Source organism: Nelumbo nucifera, chromosome 4, assembly GCF_055504915.1.
Source record: "Nelumbo nucifera cultivar China Antique chromosome 4, China Antique-T2T, whole genome shotgun sequence".
NCBI classification, from domain to species: Eukaryota; Viridiplantae; Streptophyta; class Magnoliopsida; order Proteales; family Nelumbonaceae; genus Nelumbo; species Nelumbo nucifera.
In genome coordinates this window covers 92145223-92164768 of record NC_142652.1, presented here as the reverse complement: position 1 = coordinate 92164768, position 19546 = coordinate 92145223, and the positions used below count along the sequence as shown (strand labels likewise).

The window sequence follows — 19546 nt, the reverse complement described above, 5'->3', positions numbered from 1 at the left end:
CCAAATTTTAATGGAAAATTATTTCATATTAGGCGTGCATGTCACATATTAAATTTATGTGTACAAGGTGCATTAGAATTTATTTCACCCCATATTAATAAAGTTATTAGAATTGTATTATGTATGTTAGAACTTCAGGGGTTAGAAAACAAGAATTTAAAAATTTGTCATGAATACGGAAAAAAATATAAAAGGTTTGTATTTTATGCAAAACATAAGTGGAGTTCAACATATTCTATGTTAGAAAATTATTTATCATATAAAGATGTTTTAACAAGTTATTACGATAAAAAATGTGAAATGATTACATAACTATTGAAGATTGGGAAATTTCAATTTGTATAGAAGAGTTTTTACAACTAATTTATTTTCAAGCGTTTATTATCCTACTTCATGTGTATTACTTAATCAATTATTTATAGTTAATGATATATATATATATATATATTTCAAAATATAGAGATATTCTACAATTTCAAGAAATTGTTGAAATTATAGAAACAAAATTTTAAAAATATTGAAAAATATTTTTCCTTTATATTGTTTGCCTGCAAATATTGACCCTAGAATTAAAAAATTAGGTTTAGGCCATGTTTGGGAGTGCTTATTTGGGCCATTAAACACTTATTGGTATTTGGGAAATAAGCCTGAAATAAGTGCTTATTTTAAAAATAAGGGCGTATTTTTTAAACCCAAATTTCTAGCTTTTTTAAGTGCTTATGCAATAAGCACTTATTGAACTTTTTTCTTCCAAAATTATCCCTAGTTGAATTTTAAAATACCACTTATAAAATTATCTCTAGTTGATTTTTAGAAAAGTACTTTTATGAAAGCACTTTTACAAAATCACTTTTATAAAAGTACTTTCATAAAAGTGTTTTTATAAAAGTAATTTAATAAAAGTGCTTTCAAAGGGTATATTTTGAAAATTTGAAAGAAAATGAAGGACAAAGTAGTCACAAATGCTTATTTAAGTGCTTATTAGAGAAAAAGACTATCAGACACCCAATATAAAATAACTTCTTATTTTAAAAAATACGTACTTGAAAAAGTTGGGTGCGAAATGCAAATAAGTGCTTATTCAAATAAGCACTTATTTTTAACTTAAACACTCCCAAACATGACCTTAGATGTTTTACTTGATCTTGAAATATAATAATTCAAATTGGAACAACAAAGATAAAGTTAAATACTTTATTATTTAAAATGTATGAAATTCAAAGTTTAGTAGAAAATAAGAGAAGTTCAACAACCACACCACATGAAAGTAGTAGTGGAAATAAAATTTAGTCAATAATAAGTAGAGAAGGGCAACAATGGATTGCCACCTCTTCATCAAATTCATCATTCGATGGACTTTAATTTTATTTGCAACAATTAAATATGTCTGATTATCCAGCTTATAGGAAACATAGAAGTTGATATTTTAGCTTGGTAGAGAAAAAATTGAAAAAAAAAAAATTCAATTCTTTTCGCCATGGCACACGATATGCTAACCTCTTTGGTGTTAACAGTTGCATTAGAGTTTTGTTTTTCTGCAAGTAATCGGGTTTTAGACTAGAAGAGGAACAACTTGAGTGATCAATCTTTGGAGATGTGCATCTATTTGAATGATTGACTAGATGTGAAAGACAAATTACAAGACAAAGGAAGACATAGCACCTCAACTAATAGTTCACCAAATGCAAATGATGGAGGTGAGAACTTGAAAAAGTGTTTTTTTTTTTTTTTTGTTTTGAAAGGAACTTGAAAAATTACAAGAATATAACAAGTATTGGTTTCAACAATTTTATTTGAGAATTATTTGCAATGTATTCAAATAATCCAATCCCATTGTAATTTTTATTTTCAATTTTATCATTTTATTAATTCAATTCTATTGTATTATTATTTTTCAATGTATTTTTATCTTTCTTTTGTACACATTAAGTTTGAAATGAAATAAAGTTTTCACAATTTTTTCCAACTTATTGTCGATTATTCATGTTAATTTTTTGCTCTTATATGTCTAAATTTTATTAATTTAAAAAAAAGAAAAAAACAAAAAAGTCTGGCCCAGGTCCGATTCTTCAGGCCTGACACAGCCCGGCCCGGCCAGGCTGGGTACCAGGCCACGGGCTGTGCTGGGCCTGACCTGCGAGGGGGGATCGTGCCGCACAGGCACGGCTCACCAAGGCCCAGCCCGGCACGCTCTACAATCCATCACATTACAGGTTACTCCGTTACTGGCTACCACTTACCAGATTTGAATATTTTATTTTGATTTTGATACAGTACATCGACATTAATCTTGTATCGTAGTTCTGCCGTGCAGATTCCAATTCTATCATCCTATTCAACGGTTCTCGTCTCCATTCAACATCAAGCGTTTTGAATCACTGCCCACTCTCTGCCCTTTTGGCTTTTGCCATTTACCTTTACCGAACACAAGCTTTTTAGTTTTCACATTCTCATTGTCTTTCCGTCTTTCACTTTCTTCGCGGCATTACAATTACAATTTTCATAAAAACTTTAAAAAGCAAGCCAGCTGTGGAGGGGCTGTTATGTTAGGGTTTTAAGCGAAGCAGAGCTTCCTCTCTAGGGTTTAAGGGACGCTTCCATTGAATTGAAACCCAATCAAAGAAAGCCGAAAGAATATTCTCTGTTCGGATATGGCCTTCTGGGGTTGGTTTCTACTCCATCTTTCATGCAATTTATTTTCTTGATAAATTTCTTTCGTTTTATTACTGATATTTTCGCTAATTAATTTTATTATTTCATTCTAGTTTTTTAATTCTTTTGGACACTGCAAAATGAAACCATCTGTTGTTTTTTTTTTCCTACTTTTGGCTCTCGTACCTTGGTGATTCTAGGGTTTGTGCATCTTCATTTTCCATTTTTCAGGTGTCGAAATAAAGCCGGGAAAGCCTTATACACATCAATATGATGATATGCGAGGAAGACTTCACATTTCTCAGGTTTGTTGTTGATACCCAATCCATCTTCTGATATATATGTTCATCATCATTATCATATTTTCCTTTTATCTATCGGCTTAAGATCATTTGGATTCTCGTCATCTGTGTATTGGATTCGGAGTTATTTTGTCTCCTTAACGTGGTATACATGTTGTAATGTGGCTTAGGCAACGTTGGGTACCGGGTCATCTACAGACAAAAGCTTACTTCAATGCAATGTAGGGGACAAGAGTCCCGTACTTCTGTGCTCTCTGTTGCCCGACAAGACTGAATCGTGCCCATTAAGTCTCGAATTCGAGGAGGATGACGATGTCGTTTTCTCGGTTGTTGGCCCTCGAAGCATTCATCTCACCGGTTTCTATCTGGGGGTCGTCCAGGATTTTGGCGGAGATGATGATGAAACGTATCCTTTTGAACTTCCGGTGGTGATCTCTTTCTTGCATTTTTCCATTTTTCTCATGCATGTACCATTTATACGGTTCTTTTACTGGTTATCTCATTATGTGTTCTTTTTCTTGTATGTATTTTTGGGGATTTGTTAGTTCATCACTTTCTATTGCTTTCCTATACGAATTGCTTTATTGATATAGAGATTCTTATGGAGAAGATATTGGTGAGACTGAGACAGAGGAATCCACTGATTACGATACTGAAGATGAGGATGAATATGATGAGGATTTCATTGATGACGGTGATGTGGAAGTCTTTCCACCTTCGCCTGTTCCCAATAGTGGAGGTATTTTGGAGGCATTTTCATTATAGCATGATATTATACTGGTGCCACTGTATATGATGCTAAAATCAACTAGATTTCATGAACCCTTATTTTTGTGGATAGAAGGTAGTTGTAATATTAGAATTGGCGAAAGCCATAAGTAATATTAACAAGTATGGCTATAGTGTATTTCTTTGAGCTGTACATAAGCTGTTATATCAAAAAGGTGCTTAAAGATGATTTAATCCCGGTTGAATCTAAAATGGTTGAACTGAGAACTTTGAATGCCACTAAGATGGTCCACAACATCTGAGTCTGAATGTTTTGCTTACTACCACTTCCTTTGCAGTTCTTTTTCAGGTGTATTGCTGTTGTTTTATTATCATTGTTATTGGTAGGGGTGCTCATTGTTCGGTTAACCAAACCATGAGCTATTTTTGAAACTGAACTGGCACCACCAGTTTTTGAAAAACTGGGAACTGAAAGTGAACAAAAACCAATCGGTTAACTGGTTGATTGGTTTGGTTCCCTTGGCTCGTTTTTATTTTTATTTTTGTTCAGCACCTCTAGTTATTGGTAATGGTATTGTTGTTCTTCTTGAACTGATACTCTGATTTGCTATTTATTGAATTGATGTTAGATCGTTTCTGCATATTGACATGTAATGTGTAGACATTTTGTTCAATTCAAGAAGTTGTGTCTGAAATCCTGTTGTTTTTTTTATTGCAGTTGTTATTGAGGAGATATTGGATGATGAGAAGCCTACAGTTGCAAATGGAAGCCAGAAACATCCTAAGAAGAAATCCCAGTTGAGGGACTCTGACAATGATGACAGCTCTCAGCGGCAAATTGTTGTCAAAGGTAGTACCAGTGCCCAATTTTTAGAAAGTGAAGATGAAGATGGCTTCCCTATTTCCCCCCGATCCAAAATCAAATCCAGTGTTAACAATCTAGAAGCAGAAAAGGAGAAGACAGACAAGAAATCGGACAAGGAAAGCAAGAAGAAGAAGACACAAGATGATGGCAACCAAGTTACAGGTTTAAAAAGGAAGAGTAGTACTGCAGTTGAGGATGATGAGCCAGTAAGGTGAGAATTTATGTGTAAACCTTTTTTCTGCCATGTTTTGTTTGGATGAGTACTGGGTGAAAAGTTCATGCAGTCTACTATACAGCCAAGTAGATCTGTTTCTTTTTCTTAAAAAATTACCTAAATTCTAGACTACTCTTAATTGCCCTGCAATATATGCTAAATCATTTTTTTTTTGATAAATAACAATATTCTAATTCTTTTCATTATACATTCCTATACTAGATTATTTTAGGGAGTAGCTCCATGCAGCATGCACCAAGTGGATTTGTGTATTGGTAGTTTGGCATAAATGAAGAGCCAATTTACACAATGAATGCCATCTTCCTATAAAAATTATTTGTCTTTTGAGAAAGGCTGCACTTGGAGACGATGCAAATATGTGTGAATGCAAATATGTAGACTGTAAAGCGGTTTATATAAATTGCAAAGTTGGGTTAGTTTTGCATTGACAAATTTACCTTCTTACCAGTTACTAAACAGACTTTTAGCTGTAATGGCTGCAAACATGAATTCCAATAAAGCATATGCTTTTTTTTTTTTTTTATCAAAAGCCCACTTGAATGCAAATTTATTTCTTTTTTATTCATGTACTTCTACATCTTATTATCAATGTAAATATGCATTAGTCTGTCATTTGTCAATGCAAAAACGTAATGTTGCCAAACACAGGCAAAAGTGAACCAAAGTGCAAATTTACCCTGAACCGGGATTTACACTCCATTTGCATCGTTTCCAAACGCAGTCAAAAGGTAAAGTATGTCATTCCCCAAAAAGTGATAAGCATGCACAAGCAGGGACCTGTGTACAGTATGGGAGTATACCTAAATAGGGATGCTTTAAAAATGACATTATATTGGGATCCTGCCCCACCATTTTTCCTATAAAACTACGAAGTTAGTAAAACAAAATTTTGGAACTTTTTTTGTGTTGCTGAGTCAGACTCAGTCTCCTGGACATGCATATGATTCTGATTCCCATTCCTGTGTAATACCGTCCTTGAACTATTATTAATTTGGAAAAGTCCAGAAATAGTCAGCAATTTGAACTGTTCAGTTCCTAGTGTTGAACTTTTCAAACCATTCAATTATTGGAAGAACTGAATGATTGAGACTATGGTTCAATATTTGTCAGTTTTGTTTGTTTTTTGGATGTGGAACCTTTTTCTATGTGAGGCAAACAGAAGAATCCTTGGTGGATCATGGGGCTGCTTTTCTAGTGCTTTAAATCTTGCTTTGCCACTCTTTCAACATTTAGGGAGGGAATGTGTCAACTGTCAACTGCAGCTTAAACAATTATTCTATTCAGATGTAGTTTTAATTTATGGATTTACTGCTTTCCTATTCACATAAGCACTATAGTTAAAGCATTGCCTAGGTGTTGACTAGGCTTCCTTCTCTCTCTGTCTCTGTCTCTGTCTCTGTCTCTGTCTCTGTCTCTGTCTCTGTCTCTGTCTCTGTCTCTGTCTCTGTCTCTGTCTCTGTCTCTGTCTCTGTTTCTGTCTCTGTCTCTGTCTCTGTCTGTCTCTCTCTCGCTCTCTCGCTCTCTCGCTCTCGCTCTTGCTCGCTTGCTTTTATGCCGGATCAAGACACTGTTGTGTGTTGACCCGAAGGATGTTTATCTCTCCTTTTGGTATGGTATTATGTGTGTGATAAGAGTACTAATTCAGTGGTCTGTATAGGCAGCTTGAATATGTTTTATTTAGTTTTGAAGTGTCTTATATGCTTTTTGCACAAGCAGGGGAGCTGGTCAGCCATGTGATGCTTCTGTACCCTCTTCTGTAGTTGGCTTGGAAAAGGGAGTGGGGACCAAGAAGAAAAAGAAAGAGCAGGCTAAGGAAGGGAGAGCCCTTGAAGCTGCAAATGATGATAAGAATGATGAGCCCAAGGGAGATAAAATGCAATCTGAGCAGAAACATCAAGACAAGTAAGAAAATTTTATCTAATTTGTTTTTAAAGGTTTTGAATGATAATTTCCACTAGTGCATGGTTTTCATTTTGACTTTGTTGCTTGAGTTATAATAGACTATGCATATTTGTATTGGTTTATTATATGTAATTGCATGCTTAGTGGATTGCAGCCACTGGCAAACAGGTATTCTGATTAGCAGTCCTTGCCTTTAACACCTAGCCCAGTCCAGTTTCATAATGAGCTTGAGGTTGGCCATGTGTAGTTTTGATTCCACTTGCCTTGTGTCACGGTCACCTAATGTAAGGTTCTATGTTTCATGGAAACTTAATGTGGGTTCCATGCCTGTGTTATGATAACACTTGATCAACTTTTCTCAAGCCATGTTTTTGTGTCTATGTAACATGGCTAAAGTTCATTAGTGATACTGCAATTTGTTCAGCCTGACGTCTTCTGTGTCACAAAGCTCATGATTTGAATCTTGTGGCCCAGTGTTATGTATAGGAGGAATTTGGGAATAAACTGTGTATATAATTGTATTGGATCAACCAATTACGAACACACTTGATCAACTTCTCCTCTCTTTATTAGCTATTGGGCTAAACCTAATCTATTACTTGTCTGTAATTTTACAATTGTTCTTGCGCTAATATGTGCCATATTACCATGCTACTAATATCACATGGTAAAATAGTTATAAGTGAGACGAAAATTCATGTCCTTTTATCCATAACCCATACACATTGTATGCGGTGATACTTGGATCTACCATTCTGTTTTAAACATTTTCCTTTTATCAATGGCACAGATATACATAGTTACATTTAGGTGATGTTATTGGTAATGTTAATTTTTTTAAAGTTATTTTATGTAGTGATTGTAGCAGTATCTAATCTGTAATCTGTACTTGCAACGGAATTTTGCTGTATGTTATGAATAGGAGTCTTGACATGGATGAGGAAAATACTGCTGCTGCTGTTGCTGCTGAAACACCCTCTGAAGAAAAGAAAGGGAGGAAGAAAAAGAAGAATAAGAAGAATAAGAAGAGTAAGACTCAAGAGACTGCTGTGGATGTGGTTAAAGAGGAACCTTCTTTGGCAGTGGATGAAAAGAAGGCATCCATTATGGGGTCTGAGGGCAAGAAAGTGGAAGCAAAGGCATCGCATGTGAGGACCTTCTCTAATGGATTGGTTATTGAGGAGCTAGCAATGGGCAAACCAGATGGCAAAAGAGCTTCTCCTGGAAACAAGGTTCTTGTTCCGTGTGTACAAACATGCTAATGGGCTATTTTTGCATAGAAGCCATGAATTCTAGTTTAGATGACACCAAGGAAAATGATTGTTTAAATTTGAGCCTATCATTACATTCTCTGCGTGCATCTGTAGTGCTTTGGCTTTGATCATCTAGCAACATGTTAGTTGAGATATTCACATGAACAACTATTTCTTGGTTTTAGGTTGCTGTCCACTACATTGGCAAGTTAAAGAAGAATGGAAAAATATTCGACTCTAATATTGGTAGAGCACCTTTCAGATTTCGACTAGGTACTGCCACTTAAAACACTGGGATCATCTGGCATGTGTATGATGGTTTATTTTCCTTTAAGTAACCGTTTATATTGCTTTCTACAGGTGTGGGCCAAGTTATAAAAGGATGGGATGTTGGCCTTAATGGTAGTTATTTTGTGAACCACAAGCTTTATTTGAATGAATTTCATTTTGTTTATTTCAACATTTCTTGAAGTTGTTTTGACACATCTTACAAAACAGAAAGATGTTTTGACATATAACTTGGGTGCTTTCAGGCATGCGCATTGGTGACAAAAGAAGGCTAACAATCCCACCATCGATGGGGTATGTAATTGCCTCCATTTCCTGTCTCTGTAATTTGGTTACCTTGTAATAGTGTAGTGACTAGTGAACTACTTAAGGTTTACTCAGATCCCTTGTAATATGTGCATGTTGTATCATGCTTGTAATGCAGGTATGGTTCACAAGGCGCTGGTGGGCAAATACCACCTAACTCGTGGCTGGTTTTTGATGTTGAGTTGGTTGATGTCCGAGGTTGAGTTGATGTCTTCGCAGAGAGAAACAATGCCAATTTTTTGTTTTCCGCCCACATGTTTTACTCTGTTGACCCGCCTTGTAAGCAGTTTTGATCCTTCTGGGCAAGACCAAAATATCTTCTTAATAGATGGAAAAGCAAATTCTCAGTAGAAGGCTCCGTTTTCTTCTGAAGTCAGGTGTCCTTTTGTTTTCTAATACCGATTACCGAGCACTTGCTTAGTATTCTTGTCTGCGCTGCAACAAATTAAAAATACATTCTTTTTAGTACATTTACCTAAGCATTTGATGCTTGAGGCCATTTGGATACGTGTTAAGTCTCTCGGCCATGCATGTTGCAGCTTGAGCCTCTATCTAGATCACCGAGATCTGTGGCCTTGTTTAATCTACATTTTAAAGTCAAATTTTTTTCTAAATCATAGAGCAGCAGATGTATTTATGACGCTCCTACAATGTAAACTGAACCGAAAAATCTGGTTGACTAAGCTTATAACCCCTGATCTCCGTCATGTGCGACTGCTACCGGTTGACTAAACTACTAATTTTTTCTATTTTAAAAGAAAAGAATAAATTGGATGACTAGCTTATTTGGTGGTTGCTGTTTCTGACATGATCCATCCTAGTTATTTCAGTTGTTCATGAAGGAAACGCATTGCCATTCCATTTCCTTAATAAACAGAGAGCTAATGATGTATATTTTAAAGTGATGTTTAATGCATTTTCAGTTAAATTGTTGGCTCAGCTAGCTACATACCTTTGTTTTTTTGTCCAATAGGTTCCTAATCAAATAGAAGTGGCTTTACTCAAGAAAAAGCCAACAATGTCAATTGGGGATACAATGGAGGAAGATGGAATGAGAGATGTTGATTGTGAAGCATTTGAATCCGAATCAGAATCGGAGAGGAGTATGTGAGGTTGATTAAGCCTTCTAATAAGTCCATATACAATAGGGTTGGCCTCCTACATTTATCAAAGAAAGGGACGGTCTCCTAAAGAAGGTAGGTGATATAAGTTGCCTTGGTAATGCAGAATGGGTCCAGAAGCCATCTATTGATATTGGTCAAGAGCAAGAGGTTGATGTCAATGACAACTTGGAACGTGAGCTCTCTTTCTACACCCAAGCAAAGGAAGGAACTACGCAGGTCTTCGAGATATTGCAATTGATGAGGCTCCCTTTTCTCAGTTTTCCTGACTATTATGCAGAGATGGTGAAGACAGATGCTAACATGGAGAAGGAAAAGATCAAGCTCTTGGAGGAGAAGAAAAAGATTGAGGCTGAAGAAAGAAGAGCTAGAGAAATAAAAAACAATACAGAACAACACATAGTGAGTGTGGTCAGCCATAGTAATTGGCAACTTAGCATAAGGACATATTAAAATCTAGGAACTTCAATTGCCAAATCGAATTGTTGTTAGCAAGGTAATCATATATCCTAAGTGAAAGTTAAGCTTGGGATGTGGCATTTTATTGAAAAACATGAGAAAATGAATTGAAGTAGAGAATGTGAAAAAATGGCAATCTTCTCTAAAAATTTCAAAGAAAAGAAAAATCATTCATTTTTCTAAGACCTAATACAACCAATTGAAATAGAGAAGGCAAGGCATTTTATCAGAGAGAGCGAAAAGGACAAGAAAGCTTACCATAATTTATGGGCAAATTGAAGAAGCAAATCCCCTGTTATAAACAAACAACCCTTCTCTGCATTCTCCTGTTGTTAACTAATTAACCATCATGAACACATCTCCTGTTGTAAACTGGCACATCTATCATCCAGTGAAATGCATGCTTTCAAAGCCATTTAAACAATATATTTTATTTGCTTCCATTTAGTTGGGATTATGGCCATGTTGAGTTGAACACTTGATTTGTTTCCATTTGCTAGTTTTATACAGATTGAATTCCAAAACTTCTTCATTTAGTTGATTTCTAATTGTTACTTGTTTATTTTTTTCTCAATAGTGTTTTTATCTATTTTTGAGACATCCAATAACTCAATGTCTGCTAAAATCCATCCAACCCCAAAAGAAAATATCTATTGATCTCGAATTAGAAATGACAGCATATGTCCCTTGCTCCCTTATCCAAACTCCAAAGGTGAAACCAGGAGAATAAAAATAAAGCCTCAGGCCCAAGAATCCCACAAATAGAGCCTGATTAGGCAAATTCTCAATTGACTGCTAGTGTTGTCAATGGATTGGGTCCGGTCTTGGTCGGGGTAGATCCAGTCCCGTAATAGCAAACCAGAACCAACTCGATCATTAATTGGGACTATTGGGAATAACCTGACAATACCTGATTATAACCTACAACTGTAGTTTTTACCCATAATTTGCTAATCTCTGTGGTCTAGTCTTTCTATTCTGGTATTACATAGTTCACATTACAAGGGATTCAGGGATGGGGACAGATCGAGCAGGGTGCAGCTGAGACCCACTGGCCATACCACAGAGAGCCTACAGTGGTCTAGTCATGTACATTCTTATAACTAAATCAGGTTGAATTTTAACTGCATTAACTTCTTTTAGTATTTTCAAACTACAAGAATATGCAGGTGAAGTGCCATTTCATGTGCTTTGTCTCCCATATTAGTATAAGTTTGGCATTTTATAGTGGTTAGCACAACCTTAGAAATCATTTTATAGTGAGCAGAAACTCTAGTAGATAGCAATACAGAGAAGGAAAGGAAATTACAAAGAGAAGGGAAGGGTTTTGTGAGAGAATGGGGAGAAACTTGAGAGGTTTCCACCATTGCAAATGAATTTGTGTTGGAAACAAACTAGACCTAAAGATTACGTTGAATGAAGTAAAGAGAAGTATGGATGGAAAATGGGGACTAAATTAGGAAACTGGATATTAGAAACTTCCTAAATCCAACGTATAACTGAAATTAGGAAACTGAATTTGAATATGAATACAAGTAGCATGAAGCTTGTCTATTTAATCACTAGATCTTCATAAGGAAATAAGTGTTCTAACTGTCTCAGCGAAAGAAAGAAACTTCAGCTACTGATTGAGTGTATCTAATTCTATGGTGAAGGAAAGGAAAGGAAATTACAAAGAGAAGGGAAGGGTTTTGTGAGAGAACGGGAGAAACTTGAGAGGTTTTTAATTCCATTGCAAATGAATTTGTATTGGAAGCAAACTAGGCCTAAAGGTTATGTTGAGTGAAGTGAACGGAAGGATGAATGGAAAATCAGGACCAACTTAGGAAAGTGAATACTAGAAACTTTCTAAATCAAAAGTCTAAGTGAAATTAGGAAACCGAGATTGAATATAAATAAACTGTGTTCTAACTATCTGAGCAAGAAACACTACTACTTGAGCTACTGATTCATTCTCAGCGTCTCTAATTGTATAATGAAGTATCAAGAAAACAAGGCCAGGGATTCGACGATGGCGCTAATGGCTGATTCTTTGACTGTACCCAAGGAATGGCTTTCCCTTCAGTTGGATCTTACTCCTATCAAATTTCACAAGCAAAAGAAGTCACCTTCTCCGGTTTCTTTGCCGAGGGGAGATCAAAGTGAGTTCCGGGTCTGAAAGGATGAATCCACGCCCCAACCGCCCTGAAAGAGGAGATCAAAGTGAGTTCCGCTTCTGAAAGGATGAATCCACGCCCCAACCGCCCTGAAAGAGGAGATCAAAGTGAGTTCCGGGTCGACCCTGCTGCAATTGAAAGGATGAACCGCTAATACCACGATCAGCCCCGAGGATTAAACGAAAATGATGATCACTTCGGTATATCGACAGAATTGAAGCTGCACAAAGACCCCTGGGTATTAAAGAAGAAGCTGACGATAAGCGACATAGACAACCTTTTTCGACTTATGCTGAAGAAGGTGTTAGTTCAAGTTCACGTACTCCCATTCATGGAAGAAGAGCAGGTGGAGGAGATGAATAACGAGGCGGGCGCGCGGGTAGAAATAAAGGATTTGGATACAGGTTTGGATCACGAGTTGACGTTGAGGATGTGGACTGGCAGCAGGTGTTACGTTTTGAATGACAACTGGAGAGAGAGCTTCGTGAGGAGAAGGAAGCTAAACGCAGGTGACGAGATATGGATGTATTGGGACCGTTACAACCTCTGCTTCTTCTTCACCGTTCGTGGAAGACTACTCAATTTTTCTGGCAATGGAAATTCATCTCTTTAATATAATTTAATTAAAACTGTATACGCTAATAGAATTGAATTTGATTTTTTTTTCTCTTGTTCATGATCATTTTTGTAAATTTGCCCTCTTTTACAGAGTTGGACTTAAGTGTAAGTATTAAATTGTTATGGGCCCGTGCGTAGGATCTCGTCACGGGTTGGTTCACCGGTAGAGACTCCTGTCTTCCCTTGCCCTTGCCCTTGCGTACAGACCCTATTGTGGCAATCGCGTGGGTGATTTGTCCAAGAGATCACCCGAACTCTCCTAACACCTTTCTTGGTTGAAAACTGAATGCCTTTACTTCAATTCGTAGCTCCCTAAATAGGAGATTACAGAAGGAACTCCTTGTTGGATTCGGCTAGGCTAGGGTAATCCAACTTAAACTCAAACTCAAACTCCTAATTACCTACTCCTAATAGTAACACAACTCTTACTTAAGATAAGATAAGATAAGGATAAGGGATGAGGAATGGAGTAGCTGGCGGCGAGTTGGCGAGTAGAGCTGATGTGGTAAGATAAGTGTGGACCCACCCTGATGAGCTGTCGTGTGGGTCCTGCCCTACTACTGTTGCCAGGCGGCGTGCGCGTCTCACAGTGCTGTTGCCGTGTGGTGCGTGCTGCTGTCGTGCAGTGCGTGCTGCTGCCGTGCGGTGCGTGCCGCGCGCTGCTGGGCGGTGCGTGCTGTGCGTTGCCAGGCGGTGCGTGCTGCGCACTGCCGGGCGGTGTGTGCTGCTGTGCGGCCTGCTGTGCGTGCCGCTGCTTATGACTGCGCCGCAATGTGCTGCCGGGCGGCGCGTCCATAACATCGCACCCCTCTTGGACTACGAGCTTGTCCTCAAGCTCGAGTTCGGGGTAGGCGCTGTGAAGATCGGTCCAGGGAATCCAAGTGGCCTCAGCTGATGGTAGTCCGTCCCATTCCACTAGAACCTCGAAGGTACCCTGATTGATGCGTGATCGTACAAGAGCCCGAGGTTGGAGGATGGGTCTGCCGTCCTTTAGAGGTGGTAGGGGAGGCTCTTGGTCCGGGGGAGTCCCTGTAAAAGGCTTCAGGAGGGACACATGGAAGATGTCATGGATTCTGCTGTGCTCCGGTAGCTTGAGTTGATAGGCAACCTTCCCGATCTGCCCGAGAACCTTGAAGGGCTCGTAAAATTTTGGGGCTAGCTTGGGGGGGCCTCGACGCCTGAGGGAGAACTGCCGGTAGGGTTGGAGCTTCAGCCAAACGAACTGTCCCGGCTCGAAGGTGACTTCGCGGTGGTGTTGACCGTAGGCGTGCTTCATGCGTGCCTGTGCCTGCTGTAGGCGCAAGGAGACTTCGGCCAGGAGGGCGTCGCGATCTTGGAGGCTGCGATCCACTTCTTCCAGCCGTGTTGATCCTGGTTCGTAAGATAAGAGACGGGGAGGATCTCGGCCATATACCACCCGGAAGGGAGTCATGCCAAGGGAGGAGTGGTAGGACGTGTTATAACAGTATTCGGCCCACAGAAGGCACTCCACCCAATGCCTGGGCTGGTCTCCCACAAGGCAGCGGAGGTACATCTCTATTGTCCGGTTCACCACCTCTGTTTGGCCGTCAATCTGTGGATGGTAGGCGGAGGAGAAGTCTAGGTCTGTTCCCTGCAGTCGGAAGAGCTCCTTCTAGAAGGTGCTGGTAAAGATCGGGTCCCTGTCACTTACAATGGATTCGGGTAGCCCATGCAATCGGAAGATGTGGCCGAAGAAGGCGTGGGCCACTGAAACCGCGCTGTAGGGGTGAGATAAGGGGAGGAAGTGGGCATACTTTGAGAAGCGGTCCACCACCACAAATATCACCGATTTCCCTCCCACTTTGGGTAAGCCTTCGATGAAGTCCATGGAAATATCTGCCCAAATCTGAGTGGGGAGGGCGAGGGGTTGGAGAAGGCTTGCTGGGTGCAAGTTTTCCCACTTCTGCTGCTGGCACGTTGAACAGTTCTGGATGAAGTCCCGTACCAAAGCCTTCATGCCTTGCCAGTGGAAATCTGTATGGATGCGGTGCAGTGTTTTCTAGATACCCTCATGCGTGGCGTTGTGTATGCTGGAGATAACGGAGGGAATTAAGGGGCAGTCGGTTGGAAGATAAATTCAGCCCTTGTACAGTACCAACCCATCTTGCATGCTCCAATTGGAGTTGGCCGTTCCCACCTGTATTTTCTTGAGCAGATTGTTCCATTCGGGTGACTGTGGAAGTTCATTCCAAATGTCTTTCAGCAGCGAGGCTCGGGGCTATGAGATTGCATGGAGTAGCATGTGATCTTCTTGGTGGGACAAGGCATCTGTAGCACGGTTCAAGGCCCCAGCCTTGTAGTCTACCCGGAAGTCGAATCCGAGGAGTTTGCTGACCCAATGCTACTGTGGCAAGGTGGTGAACCGTTGTTCCAACAGATATTTGAGGCTGTAATGGTCTGTCTTGACTATGAAAGATCTTCCCCACAGGTACGGCCTCCAGTGCTGCATTGCCTTAGCTAGGCCAATAAGTTCTCGTTCGTAGGCGGGCAACTTAAGGTGGCGGTCGGCCAGCTTGCGGCTGAAAAAGGCGATTGGGTGCCCTTGTTGCTGTAGTATTGCGTCTATGCCGGTGTCAGATGCGTCACACTCCACTGTGAACTCAAGATCAAAGTTTGGCAACTGTAAAACTGGTGTGGAGGAGAGGGCTTCTCTTAATTTTACAAAGGCTGCTTCAGCTGCACCGTCCCAGAGGAAGGCGTTTTTCTTGAGTAGACTTGTTAGCGGGGCTGCCAACAGTCCGTAATTGTGAACGAACTTTCGGTAGTAGCCGGTCAGCCCTAGGAAACCGTGGAGGGCCTTGGCGGATTGCGGTCTGGGCCATTCTTTGATGGTCTGAATCTTGGAGTCATCCACAGTGACCCCTTGACCGCTAATCACATGTCCTAAGTAAAGGACCTTGCATTCCCCAAAGGCGCATTTTGATCGTTTAAGGAAGAGCTGATGTTGTTGCAGGAGTTCAAGAACAATTCGCAGATGCTGCACGTGCTTTACCCACGATTTGCTATAGACTAGGATGTCGTCGAAAAATACCAAGACAAATCTGCGGAGATGGGAGTGAAACACCTCGTTCATCAGGGCCTGGAATGTGGAGGCGCGTTGCTAAGACCGAAGGGCATGACTAGGAACTCGAAGTGGCCATGGTGTGTTCTGAAGGCCGTTTTCTCTACATCTTCTGGGGTCATTCGGACTTGGAAGTATCCTGATCGGGGGTCTAGCTTGGAGAAGTATTGCGCTCCCTGGAGTTTGTCTAACAGCTCATCTACGACTGGGATGGGAAACTTATCATTGACCGTCCGACTGTTAAGCTCTCTGTAATCCACACAGAATCTCCAAGTCCCGTCTTGCTTGGGCACCAAAAGAACTGGGGAGGAGAAGGGGGAGCGGCTGGGGCGGATGATCCCTTGCTGTAACATGTCTGCGCATTGCTTTTCTATTTCATCTTTCTGTCGATGTGGGTAGCGGTAGGTCCTGACAACAACGGAATCTGATCCGGTTATCAGAGGGATTCGGTGGTCGCAAGCTTTGGGAGGGGGAAGCCCCTTGGGCTCCTTGAATACTGTAGAGAAGTCCGTAAGGAGCCTTTCCATATTTGTTGCGTGTGAGTCCCCACCTTGGAGTGTATGTAGCTGTGCCCTTGTTCTTATTTTGGTTCCTTGCCATGTGACTGGTTTGCCATCCAAGTGGAAGGTCATGGTCAGGGCGGCGAAGTCCCATAGGATTGGTCCAAGCGTGATCAGCCATTTGACACCTAGGTGATGTCAAATTCGTCCAAGGATAGTACGAATAAATCTGCTTGGAAGGACTCTGTTCTGACCTGAATTTTGATGTCCTTGCAAATTCTGGGGCTGTGAACTCTTTCCCCGTTTGCCATGGCCACCTGTAATTGTGGCCTTCTTTCCATGGGCAGTTCTAACTTGCGAGCTGCCTGTTCGCTGATGAAATTGTGGGTGCTACCCGAGTCTACCAGAATACGGATTGGCCACTCTGTTATCAATGCTCTCAGTTGCATGGTTTGGGAGGTCTTGACCCCCGTAATGGCATGGAGGGAGATTTATGGTTCTGATGTAGCAAGTTCATCCTCTTCCTCTTCGGGTTCTTCTACTAGGAGACAGAACAACTTCTTACACTTGTGGCCGGTAGAGTACAGGTCATCGCAGTTGAAGCACTGCCCCCTTGCGCGCCGTTCTGCCATCTCGGTTCGGGTCAGCCGCCTAATGGGGGGTGCAAACCTGTTGCTTCCTATGCTTGACGCTAATCTGGAGGGTTGCCCGCAGGCAGCCTTAGTTCTCTGCTGGCGATCGAAGAGGAAGTCACCCCTACTGCCTTTGAAGGCGTCCATGTTGATGTCGGCCATCCTATACTGAAGCCCCCGTGGGAGATCTGTATCTTTCTTTTAAAGGCACGTGCGAGGTTCATAGCTATGACTAGATTAGGGGGGTGCTGCATCTCGACGTCGACTCTTAGGGGTTCCACTAGCCTTGCTGTGAACATGTCGACTTGTTGGTCTGGGCGTACCGAGGCTGCTCTGGCGAGAAGGGTTTGGAACTAGCGCTGATAATCCGCCACAGTCCCGGTTTGCTTGAGGTTGATTAGTTCGCCCAGCGGGTTACTTGTCAGCGGGGGTCCAAACCGGAGGAGGCAATAGGATTTAAATTGTTCCCAACTAAGCCCAGGTTCTTCCTGCTCTAGACGGTAGAACCAGAGCTGTGCCTCTTATGTGAGGTGGAAAGCGGCCAGATTGACCTTGTCTCTGTCATCGGTGCGTTGGTTGCAGAAGAACTGTTCGCAGCGGTACAACCATCCCAGTGGGTCTCTAGTGCCGTTGTAGGACGGAAATTCTAGCCGACTGTATTTGGGGATAACAGCGGCAGTCGGGGTAGCCATTTGATGTTCGCGGGACGTTTCTGCCCAGTTCGGCCTGCGGCTGTTGTTGGTGGCGGTTCCTTCTGAGTTCCTTTCCCTATTAGCTAAGAATGTCTCCAGCAAGCGTCGAAGCTCCCGGACATCATCCTTGACCTCACGAACCTCCATGCTGGCCTCTGCAAGTTTGTGTTCCAGTTCGTGGACCTTGGAAGACAGCGGCTCTTGTTCCCCCATGATGGTAGGCTCTGATACCAGAATGTTGTGGGCCCGCGCGTAGGATCTCGTCACGGGTCGGTCCACTGGGAGAGACTCCTGTCTTCTCTTGCCCTTGCCCTTGCGTACAGACCTATTGTGGCAATCGCGTGGGTGATTTGTCCACGAGATAACCCGAACTTTCCTAACACCTTTCTTGGTTGAAAACTGAATGCCTGTACTTCAATTCATAGCTCCCTAAATAGGAGATTACAGAAGGAAACTCCTTGTTGGATTTGGCTAGGCTAGGGTAATCCAACTTAAACTCAAACTCCTAATTACCTACTCCTAATGGTAACACAACTCTTACTTAAGATAAGATAAGATAAGATAAGGATAAGGGACGAGGAATGGAGTAGCTGGCGGCGAGTTGGCGAGCAGAGCTGATGTGGTAAGATAAGTGTGGACCCACCTTGATGAGCTGTCGTGTGGGTCTTGCCCTACTGCTGCTGCCGGGCGGCGCGCGCCTCACAGTGCTGCTGCCGTGCGGTGCGTGCTACTGCCCAGTGCTGCTGTCATGTGGTGCGTGCTGCTGCCATGCCGCACACTGCTGGGCGGTGCGTGCTGCGCGCTGCCGGGCGGTGCGTACTACTGTGCGTGCCGCTGCCTATGACTGTGTCGCAGTATGCTGCCGAGCGGTGTGTCCATAACACAAATATTACTTTTTTGTCATTTTCAAGCCTATCAAATATATATATATATATATATATATATATATATATATATATTTTTTTTTTTTCTTTTGGGGTCTGATTTATCAGACTTAAAAAATAAGATCCTATTAGTTTAGACGTCTTACATTTAGGGCTGACGGGTCGAGTCTAGGTTAAGGTCTACCAGCTATGAACCCATTATTAATCGAGAAAATCATATACTTAAAATAATTTTTAAATTTTGATAATATAATCTTAATAAAACTAACAGAAAAATACTAAATATTTATATATTAATAAATTAAACATTTTTAACTAATATTATCTTATTTATTTTCTATCAAATTAATTTATATTTTTTATAAAAAAATATTATATATTTAATAAAATAATCAATTTTGAGTCTGAAACGATTTGGAACAAGCAAAAATCATAATCAATCTAATTATTAATTGAGATAAAATCATTATAATCAGTTTGATCAATTTGAATCAACCAGGTAGATCCGACCCATTAACAGTCCTACTTACATTACTTTGACAAATTATAAAAAACATGTAAAAAATGTCTTGGAATATCTTTGTCATGTACTAATATATGGTTACATAGTTGGTTCGGGTAATGAGGACACAAGTCAGAACAGGTAAATTCATTCCCGAAAACAAAGCTGGGGAGCTTTTGTCTGAATTCAGCTTCAAAATAAGTAAGAGAAAAAAGTAATATATGGAGTAATAAAAGAAGATAAACAGAGCATTTGACGAATTCTTTATTAACGGGTTCATTTATCGAATTACTTAGCCATTTTTTAACAATGGCGTAGGAAATGCAAATAATTCAATTATGTCTTAACATTTTAACTTGGTCAAGAAC

General features: G+C 40.6%; 2 protein-coding genes and 1 pseudogene across 2 annotated transcripts; all 3 read left to right on the top strand.

Moving 5' to 3' along the window:
* Positions 1 to 2501: 2501 nt before the first annotated feature.
* Positions 2502 to 9006, top strand: FKBP53 (FK506 BINDING PROTEIN 53). The gene is made up of 11 exons (XM_010278175.3): positions 2502 to 2664; positions 2884 to 2957; positions 3125 to 3360; positions 3548 to 3693; positions 4402 to 4759; positions 6500 to 6685; positions 7608 to 7917; positions 8124 to 8211; positions 8299 to 8340; positions 8472 to 8520; positions 8651 to 9006. The coding sequence occupies exons 1-11, from the start codon at positions 2652 to 2654 to the stop codon at positions 8733 to 8735; spliced, it is 1587 nt and encodes a 528-aa protein (XP_010276477.1). The 5' UTR covers positions 2502 to 2651; the 3' UTR covers positions 8736 to 9006.
* Positions 9007 to 9418: 412 nt separating this feature from the next.
* On the top strand, positions 9419 to 10258 carry LOC148800853 (putative rRNA-processing protein EBP2 homolog; annotated as a pseudogene).
* Positions 10259 to 12123: 1865 nt separating this feature from the next.
* On the top strand, positions 12124 to 12881 carry LOC104586591 (B3 domain-containing protein At2g33720-like). The gene is made up of 2 exons (XM_019200661.1): positions 12124 to 12253; positions 12481 to 12881. The coding sequence occupies exons 1-2, from the start codon at positions 12124 to 12126 to the stop codon at positions 12879 to 12881; spliced, it is 531 nt and encodes a 176-aa protein (XP_019056206.1).
* Positions 12882 to 19546: the final 6665 nt, after the last annotated feature.